The sequence below is a fragment of the Anser anser genome (assembly GCF_964211835.1).
Source record: "Anser anser genome assembly, chromosome: 5".
Taxonomy (NCBI): Eukaryota; Metazoa; Chordata; class Aves; order Anseriformes; family Anatidae; genus Anser; species Anser anser.
In genome coordinates this window covers 33,212,908-33,231,337 of record NC_139725.1, presented here as the reverse complement: position 1 = coordinate 33,231,337, position 18,430 = coordinate 33,212,908, and the positions used below count along the sequence as shown (strand labels likewise).

Here is an 18,430-nt window from a genome sequence, read left to right as displayed (position 1 = left end):
TTTATTAAACAATTTGTTTCTTCTGTGTTTTCAGAGGCAAATATTTTTGCTAGGACATTTACAAACTGTTAGCATTTCTTCTTTGCTGCTGTTGTTCATTATCTATTCTCTGTAGTGCCCACAATGTGCTGGGTGTACTCCAAGCAGAAAATTACTGTTATTGTAGCCCACAGTCCCCAGCGGTGTACAAAGCCCCATTGTTCCAGGCACTCTGCAAACACAGAGGAAGTTAACTCACGTTATCTTAACGCTTAAGCTGCTGTTTTCAGACTGGCTTTGCTCTCCTTCGTGGGTGCAGCTGAGACTCTGCGGGTCACATCCTGTGTTTCACAGCACAGCAGAAACCACAGCCACTCTGGTTTTTTTCCAGCATGTGATGGGGAAGTGCATCCATCCCTCCTGCCTATTGCAGAAATACGGGAAGGTGCTAGCCTCTTCAGTGGCTGTCTCCATTGCTGCATGGATGTCTTAGCAGCTGATTATTCTCACCGATATTACAGCCCATGCCTCCTTTGGGTACACAATCCGGTGTTGAAAATAACATTGCTGAACCCAAAAGTCATGGGAACGTTAGCTAAATAAAGACTTCAGGGCAATGTTTTGGTGATATCCAAGCAAGCAAAAAACAGCCTTCTTTTCTCCTCAAAGAGCTTATGAACCTGAATATCCAAGATCAAAAGGGAAAGAAACCAAGACATGGAAGAATCTAAGGTAACTCACAAAGAACTCATTGCCCACCTTGTGTCCCAGCCCCGTGCTCTGCCACCCCACGTGTGCATGCACACCCACATGTGCACTGCTCTTGCCTGGGTGGCAGCCCCCTGCCCTTGAATCCTAGTAACTAGTTACTGGACAGCAAAGGCTTTATAGGGTTAATCTGTGGCATCATCTATTCCTTGCCCCATCCTCTCCTCCAGGCCCTTTGGAGACCTGGGGGAGGGCTTGGGTCTAAGCATTTCTCCTGCGAGGTGGCCTCATGTGGAGGAGATGCTGAGGCTGTTCTCAGCATGGCGAGAGATGGCAGAGCTCTCTGGCAGCGTAGGAGCTGCAGCTGGAGGACTCCTGGTTTGCAATTACTTTTCCACTTCTTCTTTTCACTGAATATAGCCCAGGAGAGGTGGAAAATTTGGTCTTTATGTAGAACCTTGACCTGAGTCCCCTTGGGTTTTTGAAAGAGGACTCCTGAAGGTACAATTTGTTGAGGAGCAATAGAGAAGAATTTCTCAGTACAGCAGCTTTGATTTTAAGAGAGGCTCAAAAGGTCGGAGGAGAGGTTGGTGTCTATGAAACTGGTAGTTTTTTAGGAGTGAGATGCTTAAATTAAAACAGACTCAGGAGTAAAAAAAGAGATGATGAGGAATATATCAGGAAGAATATGAAGTAACTATGTGAAATTGCACTGGGAGAAAAAGAGAAGGCAAATGGAAGTATTGAGCATTATAAAAGGGAGCTGATGAGCTTTTGTTGATGCAAGGAAATCCTAGAGGCCCCTGCACTGATGGAGGTGTCTGGTCAGAGCGAGCAGAAGAGCCGTGCTCTGGTGCTGCTGTGTGACAGTAGGGAGCACAAACATCTGATTAAATGCCTGTCTGAGAACCCTGATTTCGTTCCTGGCTCAGCCATTAATTGGTAGTGTGGTGCCAGCCACATGATACGCGCTCCCTTTGCCTCGAAGTGCCTCTCTGTCAAACAGAGTGCCTTTGAGTTTATTAACTCCGAGGCTGGAGGAGCATGGTTCCCCATCCAGGCCCTGTCCCTGGGCACGGCAGGAGGGTCAGTGGCAGACACGTGAGGCGGCACTGTCATGGCACCGAGCAGGCTGCTGCAACCCTGACTGCGGGGTATTGGGGTCATGCAACAACACACCCTTCCGCTGGTGCTGGCAGAGCTGGTTTGGAGCCGGACTGAGAACTGGGGGAGGGATTTTCAAGGCCTGATTTGGTTCACAATGCAAGTCCACAGACAGTTGTGTAATCAGGGCTGGGTCATGCTTTGCAATGGAGGGGGCAGGGAAGGGGGCCGAATAGTGCAGGTGTGAGCATCACCCACTGGTGCTGCTATCAAAGAGGTCAACCACTGCTTCTGTGTATCGAGCAAGAGTGCTGGACTATTAAAGAATGGATGAGAATAGCCTGTTCAATGCTAAGATAATAGTTTCATTCACAACAGTCAGCAATGCTCTAAAGATGTGATATTGTACCGTTTCTGCCAGCAATTTCATTGCATAATTTCTAGCCTCAAGCCTCTGCGCATTTCCATGTGAATACCTGCTCAGTTCTGTGTATGCTGAAAAGTGCCTTTGTTTTCTTCACAGCCATGCCTCTCCCGCCTCTCAATGTGACTGTGAGCCAAGTCACCAGCAGCAACGCCAGCGTGGTCTGGGTGCCGGGGTTTGATGGCCGCGCTCCTCTCCACTCTTGCACTCTTCAGGTACGGCCTCTCTGCAACGTCTCCTCTGAGTTTTGTCCCCTGCCCTCTGTGAAGAGTGGGGCTCCTTGGAGCCACCTCCCCGAGGAGCTTGCAGGGCATGAGATAGTACAGGAAAAGAGGCAGACGGGGGAGGCAAGTGACAGGTTGGGCTTTTTTAGACAAAGCTAGGCATGTTTTACAGTAATATTAAGCACTACCTCTTATTCTTGATTAGTCTTCTGTTGTCAGAAGACCACTTCTGCCAAGGAAATCAAGGGTGCTGTTATCGGTGAGTTCCAGCTGGTGCTGAGTGCTCAAGATCTTTTTAAAATGGAACCACACCTTTTAGCTTCATGGAAGCAATGGTGCGAGTCTAACTTTGGGCAAAGTTAGCTATGCACGAAACTGTAAAATCAGATCAAACAGTAACCGAGTGTGCGAGAGAAGCGGTGGTTTCTCGACCAAGTGTGCAAACATAGTTAGGCACGTTCCCCATGGATTTATCTGTCAGTATAAAGGGTTGGGCCCCTTTGCTTTCCCCACCTGACTGCAGCAGTAATGTGAGCCGGAAAGGAATTCCTGTGGGGAGTTGCCAACTATGTAGAGGAGGAAGGATTACAAACACAAGGTATGCTGGAAGCAGCCTGGCTAATTTCCTTACAGTCAGTCCTCTTTTATTTGGGGAGGTGGAGAGGAAACCAGAGATTTTGTGGTCTGATGTTAAGTAAAAGAAACCATCGTTCTGATTTAACTCCCTGGCAGAAAGAATGCTTGAATATAGCTGGCCCCAGTCTCTGCTTTTTGTTGCTGCTTCTGTTCTTGTTCACAGCTGAAAATGGCTTTCTTCCTCTGTTTTACAATGCTGAGCTAGCTCCAATTGGAGCAGCCTATTCCCTCTGGTTTGCATGCTCATCAGCTTCAGCAGTGCTAATCACCCCGGGTTTTGAGTTCCTCCTTGCACTTTTGGCAGGGGTGTGAGGGGACAAGGACATATGAAAAAGAGGCTGAATCAGAGCAGCTTGGTTTCTGTCCACTCAGCAGTCTCTCGCCCTCCTCTAAGCCTTGCAGACTTTTCCTGTTCTTCTGAGGACAAAGTCGCTGCATCTGGATCTGGGAGCAGGTTAACTTGGCGGTCGTTCTCTGCTGACAGAAAGCTGCCTTCCCTCTGGGGGTCTTCAGGGGCAGAAATGCCACTGTTCATCTTCCCTCCCTCTCCCATGGCTCTGACTTTGTGAGAGCCACTGACCCACATTTCCATGTGAAAATGCACACGCTCCTGGCTCCCAGTGAGGGAGCAATTGTCCTTCTGCTGGGAACCTTGTGGAGAGGGGAGGAGGCAGGGGGGGCAAGACTTGGCCCTGTTTTTTTGGCGCTCTGACATTGCAGCGGGTGCCCTGAGAGCACCCTGTTCAGACAGACAGATTGCTTCGGCGAGGGATGGGGCAGAAAACTGACGTACTCACACACTGTTAACATGAGCCATGCTCCAGGGAATAAAGGGGGCAGATGCAAGACCCCCTGCTCTTCCGACTAGTGAACAAAAACACATCATCAGCGTGACAGGGTTTTGCACAAAGGTCTGATTGTTTTTCCCATGCTTTAGAGGACACTGATAATGACAACAATATGCTTTTCTATTAAGGAAACTTGAGAACCATTCTTTTTATCAGCCAAATAAAGCAGTGAGCCAAAAGTGTGTTCAGGAATAAGTGGAAGGGCAGGGAGGGAAAACTGCTATAATCTTAGAGAATGAAAAGTCCCAACGAGTGTTTTGCTTTTGTCAGTATATCTTGCTTTTACTCCTAGCTTTGCTGTTTTGTATGCACTTGAGAAGACGGGCTCAACCCAGGAGCTGTGCAGAGATTTCTGCTATTGTCGGTACAAAAGCAAGTGGGAGCATTGAACCTGTCTGTGCATTAAAAGCACACAGTCATACCAGATTTAAATTAACATCCATGTTGCTTAGAAGTTCTGAACTTGGAGGAGCGGGGGAAGAGAAGGGTTGCAGGAGTGATAAAAACTCATTGTTTGATTTGAGACAGTTCAGTTGAACCAAGCCACCAGTGTCTGCCATGTCTCTAATCCACTGCAAGACTGAAAATGTACAAACTTCTGAAAAAGGACTCGAGGAAGAAGTGACACAAGGCAACAGGGAAGTTAATTAACAATTTTCATTGCCCAAAGTTAGACAAGGCTCAGAAGCAAGCTGCTAGCACTCAAAGCAACAAGCGCATTTAGTTTTCTCTAAAGGAAATAAAATTCTGTGGTTGGTTGTTATTTAACATAAGTAAGGAAATGTTTTAAAATGTGGAACTGAATTTTCAGCTGGTGGAAAAACACTATACTGCTACAGTTAAGAGTGATGTTACTTAGCCAAATAAAGGCATGGCTCATGATTCTTATTCAACAGCTCCCTTTCCAGTATTTTGAATGTTACTGATACCATATCTGTATCCCTGTGGAATTGTTTTTCATATGCTTATGGTAACAGACTGCTCTGTTTCATGCTTGGCACAGGTAGCTGAGTCACCAGATGGCCAGGAGGTCTCCACTGAAGTTGCCCCCGTGCCTCCCTTTGCCTATGGTGTGCAGGGTCTGAAGCACTCCACCAACTACAGCGTTCGTGTGCAGTGCAGCAATGAGATGGGCAGCTCTCCTTTCACAGACAGGGTTTACTTCCAGACCCTGGAGCTTGGTAAGCAAATAGCAGCCAAGTTCTGAAGATAGTTCTCAAACCAAAAAGGAGAAGAGGATAAACTTGACCGAAGTCCTCACTAATTCCAAAATGCAAGGGAGGTTATGCTGTCAGATTTCTTTTCTGCTCTAAGGGCCTCTTAGCATAAAATAGTAATACATAGTCAAATGTGTTTAAAAGCTATGATATGTGAGAAACAAGTTGATTCAGCCACAGGGCTCCTGCATGCTGGGCGTATGTCCCACTGGCTCCCCGAGGTCCTTGGGGTTTCAGAGAAAAACAAGAGACAATGACCAACCTTATCTTCTCCACTTGAACCCACCATAGTGATTGGTGGCTTGCAGAAATGGTTTCTCTCCTCACGCTCTCTCTTCTGACTGATCTCAGGAAAAAGGGTGAACCTGTCTTGTCAGTGATTTTTTCAGTGTGGATAGTACCTGAATTTCCTGCACAGTGACTGTATTCTCTCCTCTGCCTTCAGCTCCAAGCAGCACCCCACAAAATATCCATGTTATCCAAAGAGATCCTGGTTTGGTTTTGGAGTGGGAAGGTGTGGCTCCAGATGTGCTAAAAGAAAATGTACTGGGATACAGGCTGGAGTGGATTCAGGATAACATTACTCAGGTAACAGATCCAGAGGGGAACTGAGCCGTTGGGCACAGAGTTGGAGAATGGTCAGATTGCATTTTCTGGGCACTAGGGTGCCTCATCCCTTATCCAGACCGGGAGAATAGTTTGCTGGAATTGCTTTTCTATAAACAGATCTATTCTGATTTATAGCAATTGATAATAACACCTCAATATTTGGGACCTGTTAGTGCAAAATTCCTTTGCTTGTATGCTTGTATGTACACAGATCACTTCCCTGCTGCTCTTTTTAGAACAAGAACAACTGTGAGGGGATTTGGTTCATCACTGCCTCTTCCTAGTTCTGTCCCAAAAGCAGCTCAGACAGTGCAGGATCTCTCTCCTGTGACTGGACTTGGTTTTTCAAATCCTAGCAGCAAAGGTGTACTTAACAAGTGGATGAGTTATACTGTAAATTACAAAAAGAAGGTTGCAGTTTCATTTACAATGTGTAGAGAGTTGAAAGGACACTGTCAGGGTAGAAGGCCTTTCATTTGATTCTCAGGGTTGACCTTTCCCAGGTATCTGCCTTTGAAGTTCACAACATTTCTTACGGTTTCTTGTTTCTTAATATGCATTTCATGAGCACTATTAATGATGAGTAAGCCTGTAATAACAGAGAGCTAGAGGGAAGAGAGACTTATTTCCTTTTTTATGATCCATTTCATGCTAGGTCAGTGTCACTGACTTTCTAAGTAGCAATATTGTGAATTCCCATTTAATTTACATTGTGTAAGCAGTGGCAGCCAAGTCTTCATGTCTTTACTGCAAATGATATGTAAGAAGATACCCAAAATTGCTGCAAATATGTTGGCCTTGTCTTCCTAAGTGAAAACTGGCCATGAAAACTGGCCATGAAATTTAGTTGCAATTTGGGATTTGGTTAACAAGTCAAACCAGACAAGACTCCTCCTCTGAATTAAAATTGTCAGATGCTTTGCAGCGTGATAATGCATCTTTGTGTCTAAAACAGATGAAAGAATTTTGTCTTTTAACAGGAGAAAATAACATTTCTATGGCAACTTTCATAGAAAGATCTCAAAGAAGAGAATCATTAAACCTGCTGTCTTTCTTACACCCTGGGAAGCTGTTAGCAATTTTTGAGAAGAGAAACCCAAGATGATACCCCAAGTTAGAGGCAAAACTGAGACTGGAACAGAGGAATTGCAGCTCCCAACCCTTGTTGTACATTGGTGCTGCACAGCAATTATTTGTTTTGAAGGTGACATTTTAGATGTTTTAGCTCCCTTTTCAGGCAGCTTACAGCTCATTACTGTTTGCTCTCAAGGGGGAGATGATCGTGCAGGACACAAAAGCAAACCTCACAACGTGGAACCCTCTCAAAGACCTGATCATCAGGGTGTGCGTGCTGAACTCTGCCGGCTGCGGGCCATGGAGTGACTTCTTCCTGCTGGAAGCCCAGGAGGTCATGGGTGAGTGTCCTCTGCACCCCTTTGCGTGCAGGGAGATAAGTGGTTGGGACTGCTGTGACCTCTCTGACACCTGTCCTGTTAGTGCTAATGGCCGGCTGAGCCACGTGACTTTGTACTACAGCACATTTTATCAAGCAAAATGGAAATTAAATAACATTTAAAGAGCAGGTATAAACAAAACGGCTTCTGGCTACTGCTCTGTCTCCTTTACAGACAAGGCACGGGGAGTCAAAATAGTGAAGGTGCAAATCTCTTTGATTTAATTTGAGGCCATTCCAGACTTGTTTAAGTTGAGCCTGAGTTAAACTATGGCTGCATAGCTTTTTTGTGGCAACTTTACTGAATGTGTTTATATTAAACCAGCATGGCGCTTACCACGGAAAGGCTGAGCTACTGATAAAAGAGGGAGATAATGGTATGGCAGCCACGCTGTATGGCCTGGGCCCTGTGGAAAGGGTGTGTTGGGAGCAAAGAGCATGCAAGTGCAGAGTGCGTTCCTAGTGGTAAAGGGCAGGTTGGCTCATCAGTGCTGATTTGCTTGTCACTTGCATCTCACAGTGAGTAGGAAATAGGAGTCAGGCTATGGAGAAGGGCAGGACAGTGTACGGGGGAGACACATGGCGTTCTCTTTCCGGCTCCTGTTGCAGGCCAAGACATCAGTCTGTAATCTCTGGTGCTGACCCACTTGCTGCTGCTTTCTTCCCAGCCCACGTGTCTTCTGGGCAATCGCATGGACATGGATCCCTGTGGGCTGAGGAATGGCAGGGGGAACTGGAGTGGGGCTCCTTGGCAGGCAAGAGCTGAGGGAGCAGGGCAGAGTAGCTAGGGGAGGAGAACTGCAGCCCTGCTTGATGCTGGCTTTAATGTGCAGGTTATTCAAAGGCCCCTTGGCAGCTGAGTTCTCATGATGAAGGCAGTATTCAAGGGTGTGTGTGAACACATTCACTGTGGAATCAACCCCCTTGAATTATTTAGAGCAGGGTGCAGAGGTCCAGGGCTGGCTCTACTAGAGGTTGGACATCTGCGCCATCAATGTGTTTCTTCTGCTGGTGTCTTCTGTGGCAGCCAAATACAGAGAACACTAACTGAAAGGACTAGAAAATCCCTCCAGAAAATGGCCAGCACTGGCAAGAAACCTCAGGGAATGTATAGGATTTGCATTTTACATGGAGCTGGAATGGGATAATCCTGAAAGCACAAAATGTTTGCTTGTTTTTATTTACAAACCACTTCAAAAAAAAAAAAAAAGGTAGCGTCAGGAGTGGTGCGTGTTTTGGCCAAGTGCTGTCTGAAAACACATAATCTGTTCACAAGCATAACAGCCTGGAAATAAAGGTTCACTGTGGAAAAGCTGACAGGCCTTAAACGGCAGAGCTGCAGAAAGACTGCAGTTTTGTTTCAGGCCTGGTAGAAAATATAAGTTGCTTCCTTTCCTAAAATAGCAAGCCTGGCACTGGTTGCTTTCTGTGAGAAATGCCAGGGGTGGTTTCTGACCAGCTCCCAGTGCGGCAGTAGGGATGACTAAGCTTGTATAAACTTTAAGGCGTATTTGTCATCACAGCGAGCTAGTAGGAGCTCCACCCTGCCTATGCAGAGATCTTGTGCACTATTAACAAAGGTTGTTTTAATATGTTCAGAAGCATCCTCTGTAGAAACCTGTTTCACTGCAGAGAGGAATAGGGTGGTCTAATAGCATTTTTTCTATCTGTAATCTTCATGATGATAGGCAGGAGAGGTCTCCTGGATTGTTTTTTGTACACCTTTGCAATAAAAGACCTACTACAGAAATAAAAAGTGTTCTCATGATCAAAGGGCTCCTAAACACTCATTTAAGCTCATCTGGCAATACCATCTTCTGTCTGCCTTGTGCAGTTGTAAGGCATATGCTGCTTGGAAGAGAGGAGAGCAGGAGCTTTGAGAGCGGCAGAGCTGGGGGAGGAGAGGCAGCTTGATCTTCTCTTGGGTTGCAGCCATCCTCCTTAGCTCAGTGGCAAGAGTGGGAAGCCAAGATCTGAGGGGCAGAGCAGGAGAAACAGTGAATTTCAACTCTCATCTATTTCTGACATGTTTGCTATAAACTGTGGGATAGGCTCCTGACTCCTGGCAGTTCAGAAACAAGGAGAGTCACTTTGTGTTTTGTTTTCATCTGTTTTCCTTCTGGAGGAACCCCCCTTAAAGTGACCTAAATCCTGCTCTCTACCAGGCCAGACCAGGCAGAGTAGTTTAACAGGCTGAGAGAGACTTGTCTCACTGTGGGTGCAAGGAAACCTTATTGTTAGCTGTCAGAGAGGACCTTTTACCTCAGTGTTGTTACCTCTTCCTCCCCTGATTGTGTGGCAGGAACAGCCCGAGTGATTGGCTTGGGAATTGTGGAGAGGGTTGGAGTTGCCTTGCATTGTATTTCGGTTGCAGTTCTGTTTCTGATCCCTCTCCCTCCTCATTAGCAGCTTTGAAGGCCAGGTCAAAAGGTGCAGCAAAAAAGGGGTATCATAAAACGCAGAGTCCATAAAACCTTCTGGGTGGGAAGAGAGCATGAGAGTCCCTGAAGGAGATAAGATGCTGATGAATAGGTGCTAAAGCTCTGATAACTCTTTGTAAGAGGAGAATTCTCCAGAGTTCTGTTTCCTTAAGCCCTGCATGTTTATTAGGCTAACAGTGTTTCCTTGAAAACTTGGATGATAAGGCTTGACAATGCAACTAGTAAACGAGCTGCAGAAGCCCTTTGCTTGCCAGGGCTCTGCCTGTAAGAATGTCTCACACCTTTTCACATACATCCCTGGAGAGGTTCATCCCAATCTCAGCCCATTACCCTAACATCTCTTTTAAGGACAGATTTACTTATGCTCTCATGGCATATAACATAATAGGATTATTTACACCATCTTAGATGACTCTTCCTTAGCTTCTGGTAAAGCACAGTCAACTGTTGAAGGGTGAGCAAGGGAGCAAGATGAAAAGTGCTTAGGGATCTGTTACCTGTACTTGTCTGTTCTTAAACAATTTGGAGATATGAGGGCTATCCTAGATTTTAATAAACCTATTCAAATTGACGTTTAATCTTCAGCAATTGTATTTGGAGAAGAAATCTCTCAGGGAATTGGATTAATTTATCTGCTGTCTGCCAAGCATAGATAATATTCTTCTCTTCATAACCATACTGGTGCAGAATCTTCTTTCACTGGTAGCTTACTCAGATTGGCAGCATGTCCATGTCTTCTGTGGAGGAGAGTTTGTAGGCAAAAATATGCATAATCAGAAAGCAAATACTGGACCATAATGTATTTTTATTGTAACCTGCATGCTGGGTAACTTCTTTCTTGACTTGTAGGGAACTTTTTTTTTTATTCTACTTCTGTTTGGCAGAGAGACATTGAGAAGTTAAAACCAACAAACAACACTGGGAGATTACAGTACCAAGTCCCACAAGGTGCTTCTCTTTGTGGGAGGGGAAATGTAGATGGCCTTAACCAGATTGCCACAAGGAGCTATTGTCTTTCAAAATGTTATCTGGATGGCTTTCGGGCAGTACTGTGTAGCCTGGTCAAGCCTCTGCTGGCTGCCACCAACAGGACAAAGTGAAACTTGTATGCAAAATCCTCTTACTTAAGTAAGGGCTTTACCATGAGACTCCGATTTAAAGTGCCCCAGATCATAATGTCGTATAAAGAGTACAATCTGGAGCATTGCCTCTTACTTTCTAAGTGCTTAAAGCTAAGAATAGGGTCTGATAACTGGATGTATTTGCACTGCCTTTGCTGTGTCAAACAGCTAGAGTAGTTGTTTATGCCACGTTCCAGTGCACGATGTTACCCTGTGTAGATCAAACTCAGCAAGATGATTTTTCCATTTAAAAACAAAAGGATTATATATCCCAATATGGTCTGTTTATTATTGACATTCTTCTGTTTGCTGACTGGTGTTTTCTCCGTCATCTAGGTGGCCAGAGACAACCTCCTTATGGGACATCCTGGGTTCCTGTGGCATTGGGCATTCTCACAGCTCTGGTCACAGCTGTTGCCCTGGCTCTTATTCTACTTCGAAAAAGAAGGAAGGAAACACGGTTTGGGTAAGGAAAGATCTCCTTGTGCTGCTTAGAGAAATCTTTGCTTTTTCCTTCAGTGTGGTTTCTGACTGATTATTTTGCAAAAACATTTGCGGTTTGAGTACGATCATGCATACTGTCTATCACGCCCTTCTAGCAGCAAATGGTCCATGTCATCATGGCTCTGTCTTTTCTGCCTTCTAGCCATGCCTTTGGCAGTGTGGTTGGCAGAGGGGATCCAGCAGTCCATTTCAGAGCTGCCAGGTCTTTCAACAGGGAGGGCCCAGAGCTCATTGAAGCAACGTGTAAGTAAAATGACCTGAATGATTCTACGTGAGAAGTTGCATTCATGCATATACTGTGCTCTGTGTTTTCCCTGAAACTGATGTTTTTGGATCAAGAATATGGGAAATAATATACAATGATGCTTAGGCAGTCTGTGGATGATTGCAAAAGTGAAAGGCCAGAGTTGCTGTTACCATACCAGTTACATAGCATCATTTACTTGCCACTTAAATTCACAATGACTGAAACTGTATGCCTTACACTAAAATACATCACTCCTCTGCCCCAGTTTTACGCTACAGGGACTCTTTTGACTGTAATATAATGTAACAGTGAAATAAGTATGGCTTAATAATATTAGCACTATGCTTTAACTCAGCTTTCTATAAGCATGAACCGACTGATCAGTCCTGGGAGGCCAGGAACTGGTAACTTCTCAAACAGCAGATTGAGTCCCAGGAACGGCCAGAGTTCAGATGTTTTATTTCTGTCTGTTCAGCACGGGCACAGCTCTCTATCAGCTCTGAACAGCTGGCTTAGGATGATGCCCCAGCTCTCTTTGACTTTGCTCCCAAAGATTTAGAGATCTTTCCATTAGTCTAGCGAACATAGTGTTGGACATTGTTACCCATTCAGCCAGGTATTGTGAGACTGGTACTGTTCTTAAAGTAGTCTGTGGGCCAGTTAGACTATTGAAAATAGGTGCAGCTCCATCAATTTAAATGAAGTTGGATGAGCTGGTGTCCATCCAGTGTCCCTTCTGATTGCATTTTGTATTCTCAGCTATTTACAATAGTTCCAGTCAGACTGGAGATGAGATTAGAACAGGTGACTCTTGATGTTGTGACAGAACATTTAAGTACCCATGATTTGACCCTTCCTTTGTTTTTTCTAGTGGAGAGTGTGGGGATCAGTGATGAGCTGAAGACAAAACTCAAAGATGTCCTAATCCAGGAACAGCAGTTCACCTTGGGAAGGATGTTAGGCAAGGGTAAGAACCAAAACCTGAACAAGACTTTATATTAAAAGTCCACGTGTTGCCTTTACTGCTGAGCAGGGAGAAGCAATTACAAGCAACTTGTTTTCTGTTCTTCTGTGTGTAACTGGCAATTTAAATGACACTGTTCCACTGGGGTAAAAGATTTCAAAAGTTTCGAGTGACTGAAGGGATATTAGCTAAGCCATACCTATAATATGGCTCTACAGAGTGTCAAACTGTACTGTATGTTCAGCTTTCCAAAGTACTGTTAATTCACTGGGGTGTGAATTTCTTTCAGAGATTTAAACAAAGGAATATTCACTTAAGGTTCTCTCCTTTCTCCTTACAAAGGGATGCTATAAAATTCCTTCCATACCAGCATACATTCAAAAATACTAAGACAATACAGAGACAGATGATGTACCACATTTACTCCAATGCCTCAGAAATACGTTGATTCAATTTCATATATTCTCAGCATGTCAGGTGGTTTGGCTCCAGATTTTGGTTTGGGATCTTGGAGGCACATTTGGAACAGATTCTGAATTTTGCTGGCATTTGTCCTCATTTAGGTCCTTGGGAACTCCTCTTATTGTAGGTTTCCAGCTGGATCTCCCACACAGGTGCTCTTACCATTTCTCTGATATTTTTAGGTCAAGAGGTATGGGCAGAGTTAAGGTGGGATGCTTCTCACCAAACTTTAGCTAACAGATTAGCCCAGGAACTCTGTAAAAAGATGGGTTTGAGTTTAGATTTCCAAAATTGCAGGCTAGTTAGTGTACTAGTTGTTGAATCATCCTACTTTTCAAGCTGAGGGCAATCTCTTAGGAATAAGTGAAAGTGTATAATGATAAAGCGAATAAGAAAATATTATAAATCAGGGATCATAAGCAAAAGGAAGCTGAAGTGTTTGGCTTCCTTTCTCTTTATAAGACTAGTTCTATTGCATTCTCTTTAACCCTGGCCCACTGGGAGCTTTCTTCCGCTCCATCCCTCCCAGAACAAATGTGTTTCTGAAGGCTCTTTCAGAGCAGGAAGGTGACCTTCCTGCACAAGGTCAGAGGGCTGAACAATGCTAACAGTGTCAGCTCTTAGCCAGTTTCTGGGATCCTGCTTTAACCCTCCTGGGTTGTCCTCATAACAGGTAGCAAAGTGGAAATTGGCCGTAGTGGGGCTCTTGGTGGGAGGATGCCAGCTGGCAGGATCTGCTCGGCATTGTCAGCCCCATTCCCCCAAACTCATGCTCAGCGTATGTGTTATACGAGGGCATGGCTGTGTTATTTTGGGCTCTGCTGACTCTGCAGCTGAGAAACAGTTCCAAAATACAGGAGAAATATAAAATTACTGTGATCCTTACCTTTCTTCTCTTTTGTGGTCTGATCCACTGCTTGTGATTATTGTGAAATAACACGTGCCAGACAGTAGTCAAGGACGCTGTTGAAAAGCTAGTGGAAAGATGATGCTTTTGGGTTATGTGGCATGGTGCCATTCTTGCTTTCTTCTCATCAGTAACACATCTTGGATGGGGTAATTAGTTACCAAATTAGGGAGAGCAAATCTAGAGCCAGAATTAATGCAAAGAGGCTCTTATGCTATGGTATAAAGCCATTTCAGGGTGAAATAATTTTAAAAGGGTTTGACCAGTTTCATTTCCTGTAACCTCCCTTTGAGAACACACAAGGCTGAACTCTTCATCCTATGAATTAACATACCATGTACACACGAGTAGGTGTTGTATGTTTTGTCTGGCCAGCAATGATTCATGCGAATTGTTCCCTGAATTTTGAGAGATAAGGCCTGATTGTGTCTCAACTGACTGAGTCCTGGCACCATTACTGGACTGTCAGCTCTGACAGCTGTCACCTCCAAAAATGGTCAACACTGAGCTTCCTCGGCCAGCTCATCCACTCGTCTCTCCAGCTGATAGTCCTTTCCCTGACCAGAGTTTTGTTTAGCTGCATTTCTCATGATGTGTCTTCCCCAGAGACTCCTGCCTGGGATCCCAGCTTATGCTCTGACTCTGCATTGTCTGCCTGGTAGAGGATTGCTTTCTTTCCCTGTTGCATTCCTTTGCTTTCTGGACTGCCAGCACAGTGGCCTCTGTCTGCTGGTAGTGCTACCTCTTCTAGGCACACACATGCTGAAAACGGCCTAGTGAAGCTGCAGAATGGAAAAAATGAAGCTGGTAGCTGCATTTCTTGTGCTTGCTCAGCTGCTTTGTCAGCGACCCCTGGTGTGAACCTGCTGTGAATCATACATTCTTCAGTAGAAGCTGTTCCCTCACTGCCTGCTCTGGTCACTTCACAGGGGAATTTGGGTCGGTTCGAGAGGCACTACTGAAGCTAGATGATGGCTCTTTCCAGAAAGTGGCAGTGAAGATGCTAAAAGGTAAGTGGCAGCAGGGCTACCTGAAGTCCTTAAGAGAAAGAGAGCTTGAAAAGATTAAATGCTGTCTGTCTTGTTCTCCAGCAGATGTCTTCTGACTTTCTTCCTTACTCCTCTCTGAGCTTCCCACTCAACCCCTCTACCAGTGTTTTCTCCCACCCCTTTCATTTCAGTCTCTTTGTAGTAACTCTTCAGGGAAGAACCTATGCCACCTCAGTTGATTGTACAGCATCTAACACACAGTGATTGCAACCAAAAGCAAGTCATAGCTACAGCTTTTGTGTGCAGAGGATCTTGTTCAGTTGCTTGATTCAACACAGTACTACATCATGTGGTATAGACAGCTCAGGCAGGCCTGCTTTGCAGTAATAATCCAGCAGTGAAGAACACATTTCTCCAAGCATGTGTCCTAGAGTAAACAGAAGAGTGTTGGGGCTGAATGTAGGGGCAAACTAACTCATCTCAGTCAGGAGTAGGTGACAAAATAGTCTAACTTCCTTCCAGTCCCTCGTTTGAGGAGTGTACTTAGCAAGGTCAACTAACGTTCATCAGGCAGAAATGTGTGACAGCAAAAGCAATTAGTAGGTATAAGTGAAAGAGAGTATGTGCATTCCTATATGTATGTTAACCTATGTTGTTTTAGCCCTCATGCCTGTAAGGCAAAAATTAACTGTGACTGACTGAAAGCAGAGTCATGCTTGCTTACCTTTGAAGTTAAAATTGGCTGCCACAGAATGCCAGCTTGTACTAAGTGCACCGATACCACGTTAGTGTGAGTTATATCATTTTCTCCAGTTTCAACAGTAAAATCAGTTTGCAAGCAGTTTTGTGAATAGTCAAACTGTCTATGTTCAGCCATCTAACTTGAACTCTGTATCACCCTCCAGAGGCACCTTTCTTTCTCCATTGGCCATAGAAAGGAAATCCACTTCTGTCTTCTGAATCATATTAAAATGCTTGCCTAAAGCAAATAATGTGAATATTCCTGTGCAGGTCTGAGTCTGATCTTGCCAGCAGGGCTGGAGGGCACCCACTAAATTCAGCAGCACCAGTAGGGGAGGTAGCCTGCTAGACTGATTCTTGATTATATCGATATACTTCTATAAATCTGAGGTAATAACAGTGAGAAATATTTTACTTCAAATTTATGCTGATGTATGTCACTGTTGAATTTGGTCTGAGCCACTACTGTGGCTGTTTAAGAAATCTGAGCTCTGGCACATTAGAAGACTCAGTTATGCTAAGAGATGCAAAAGTGTGGATATTTCATGCCATCCTTGTCAGAGATGAGTTGGTCTCTGCCACTCTGGCTTGAGGCTCCAGGCTATCTCTTCAGTCTTAGTGTTTTCTTTAATTCTGTGCACCATCTCCTCTCCCTGACACTGTAGTTTAGGTCCTTTTAGCTAATGTATTCTTAACATCTCTAATCCACACGTGATTTCTGTGGCTTCCAAGGAAAGTTGTTGCTGAGAAAAGAGCTGCTAATTGGCAGGTCTTTCCTGTGCCAAGAAGCAATTTACCAGATGTCCCTGATGTATGCTTACTGCCGTCTGTCCCAGGAGAAAGTGTCAGGCTCTGCTTTGTTGTAAACTGGCTCATCTAGCTGTAGGTCTGAGAGGATGTGCGAAACATCCTCTACGAAAAGCTTGTGATAATCGTTATCTGTAACGTACATTGGAGCCACCAACCAAGGAAGAAAACTTATTGATTTTTTTTTTTCCTAGCGGACATCTTCACCTCAACTGACATTGAGGAGTTCCTGCGAGAGGCCGCGTGCATGAAGGAGTTTGACCACCCGCATGTCACCAAACTGATCGGTAAGCCAGCAGTGCTGCTCATGGTGTCATGGAGCACTTCCTGTTCCTGCACCGTCCCGCTCAGCCTCACGTGCGCACCCGCGCTGCTATCCTACAGCAGTGTTAGCGCAGTCACCTCTGCGGTGCTATAGGGAGCAAGCACATGCTCCTACCCAGACCTAGAGGAGGTTGGAGTGGGTGTTAGTGCTCAAAACAAATGTGCAGCCCTTGCACACCTGCAATAAGAATATCATTTAAGCCATTCTTCCTATTCTTGCAAATACTACACGAGCACGCAAACGAGCTTAGAACCTACCCACTGAAAATGCACATCTTTTTCCTCCAGATTTGTAAGAAAAAAGCCCAGCAGCCTGTAAGATGGGCCTGATCTGTTTGCTAAAACCCCTTTGCTTTGTGTGTGCTCACCAGGAGTCAGTCTACGGAGCCGTCCCAAGGGCCGTCTCCCAATTCCCATGGTGATCCTGCCCTTCATGAAGCATGGAGACCTTCATGCTTTTCTGCTGATGTCACGGATTGGGGAAAACCCTTTTGTAAGTCCTTCTTATTGTAGAGTTCCTTTAGGGAGGGTATGGATTTTCAGAGAACATAGGCAGATCAGTTTGGGTTCAGTCTCCCAAAGGCATTGGTAGATGATCAGATTTTGATACCAGAGAAAGCTGTGTCTGGGATAAGAAGCTGAAGTATTTAATCCCATGCACATTGAGGACCAGCTTGTGCTTTCCATCCCCTCCCTATATCCACATGTTTTGACTTACTAAGCTAGCAGTAAATCTTGCAGTCTTGCCATAAGTCATTGAAAGTTTCCAGGAACAGACCTCAAACTATTATTTCTTTCAGAACTTGCCCGTTCAGACGCTCCTCAAGTTCATGATTGACATTGCCAGCGGGATGGAGTACTTGAGCTCAAAAAATTTCATACACAGGGACCTTGCAGCTCGGAACTGCATGTAAGTGAACCATGAGCTTTTAGAGAAAGACCAGAACGGTTAATAGAGGGATGCACAACAGAAGTAGGGAGGGATCGTCTCCAGGAATGCTGTGGGGGGCAGCTCTTAACCTTCAACTACCAGCTTGTCCCTAATTATAAGGACCCATTCCATCATTGGTTTGGGCATATGTTTCATTGGGTTGATTATAATATGTGTTTGTAATTAGTCATTCTAATAGCTGTGTGTCAGCATGGGCTATTTGTTCCACCTTATAATGTAACCAACGGGAGAAAAAGGGTTTGGCTGTGTTAGGAGAAAGAAACTTTAAATATAGCCTGAAATCTCTATTCTTTGCGTCTATTTGGAGGACTTGATTATATAAGAAATGTAGAATTTCCTGGAAAGCATGTGAAGAATGGCTAATGTGGAGAATGCCTTTAAAAATAATTGCATGGTGAACACACTGCATGATCCCACATTGCTGTTCAAGTCCCCAAACTGCCTTGCCTGCTTTGAAGGGAAGAAAAGTCCATTTTTTGTCCTTTCCTCTCTGCTTCTTCCCTGAGAATGGAGTAAGGAACAACCCATTCTGGCAGACAGAACTCTGCCTCTGAACAAAACCACCACAACCAATAAAATACCCAAGAAGACACAGATTTCCAAAGGCATCTGAACGTCCAGATGTACAGACAGGAGCTTGATAGTCGTAATGAAAAATGATGAGTTAGCCTGCTCCAGTGCTTCTGAGAAACCCATGCTGTTTTCCTATTTTTAAACAACAAAAAAAAAATTTCAGACTTCCTTCAGAGGAAGCTGAATGCCTATTTCT

At 44.7% G+C, this 18,430-nt stretch overlaps 1 protein-coding gene across 6 annotated transcripts in view; it reads left to right on the top strand.

Moving 5' to 3' along the window:
• Window positions 1–18,430, top strand: part of TYRO3 (TYRO3 protein tyrosine kinase) — a 40,576-nt gene that overhangs the window by 15,019 nt on the left and 7,127 nt on the right. For 5 of the 6 annotated variants that reach the window (XM_083837666.1, XM_083837661.1, XM_083837665.1 and 2 more), the window contains 11 exons: window positions 2,315–2,430; window positions 4,927–5,104; window positions 5,586–5,728; window positions 7,020–7,164; window positions 11,101–11,230; window positions 11,411–11,511; window positions 12,387–12,482; window positions 14,778–14,858; window positions 16,580–16,672; window positions 17,081–17,202; window positions 17,510–17,619. In XM_083837666.1, coding sequence (XP_083693792.1) covers window positions 2,315–2,430; window positions 4,927–5,104; window positions 5,586–5,728; window positions 7,020–7,164; window positions 11,101–11,230; window positions 11,411–11,511; window positions 12,387–12,482; window positions 14,778–14,858; window positions 16,580–16,672; window positions 17,081–17,202; window positions 17,510–17,619 — 1,315 coding nt within the window. The remainder of the gene's footprint in view (window positions 1–2,314; window positions 2,431–4,926; window positions 5,105–5,585; window positions 5,729–7,019; window positions 7,165–11,100; window positions 11,231–11,410; window positions 11,512–12,386; window positions 12,483–14,777; window positions 14,859–16,579; window positions 16,673–17,080; window positions 17,203–17,509; window positions 17,620–18,430) is intronic. The other variant, XM_083837662.1, reaches the window with a different exon arrangement.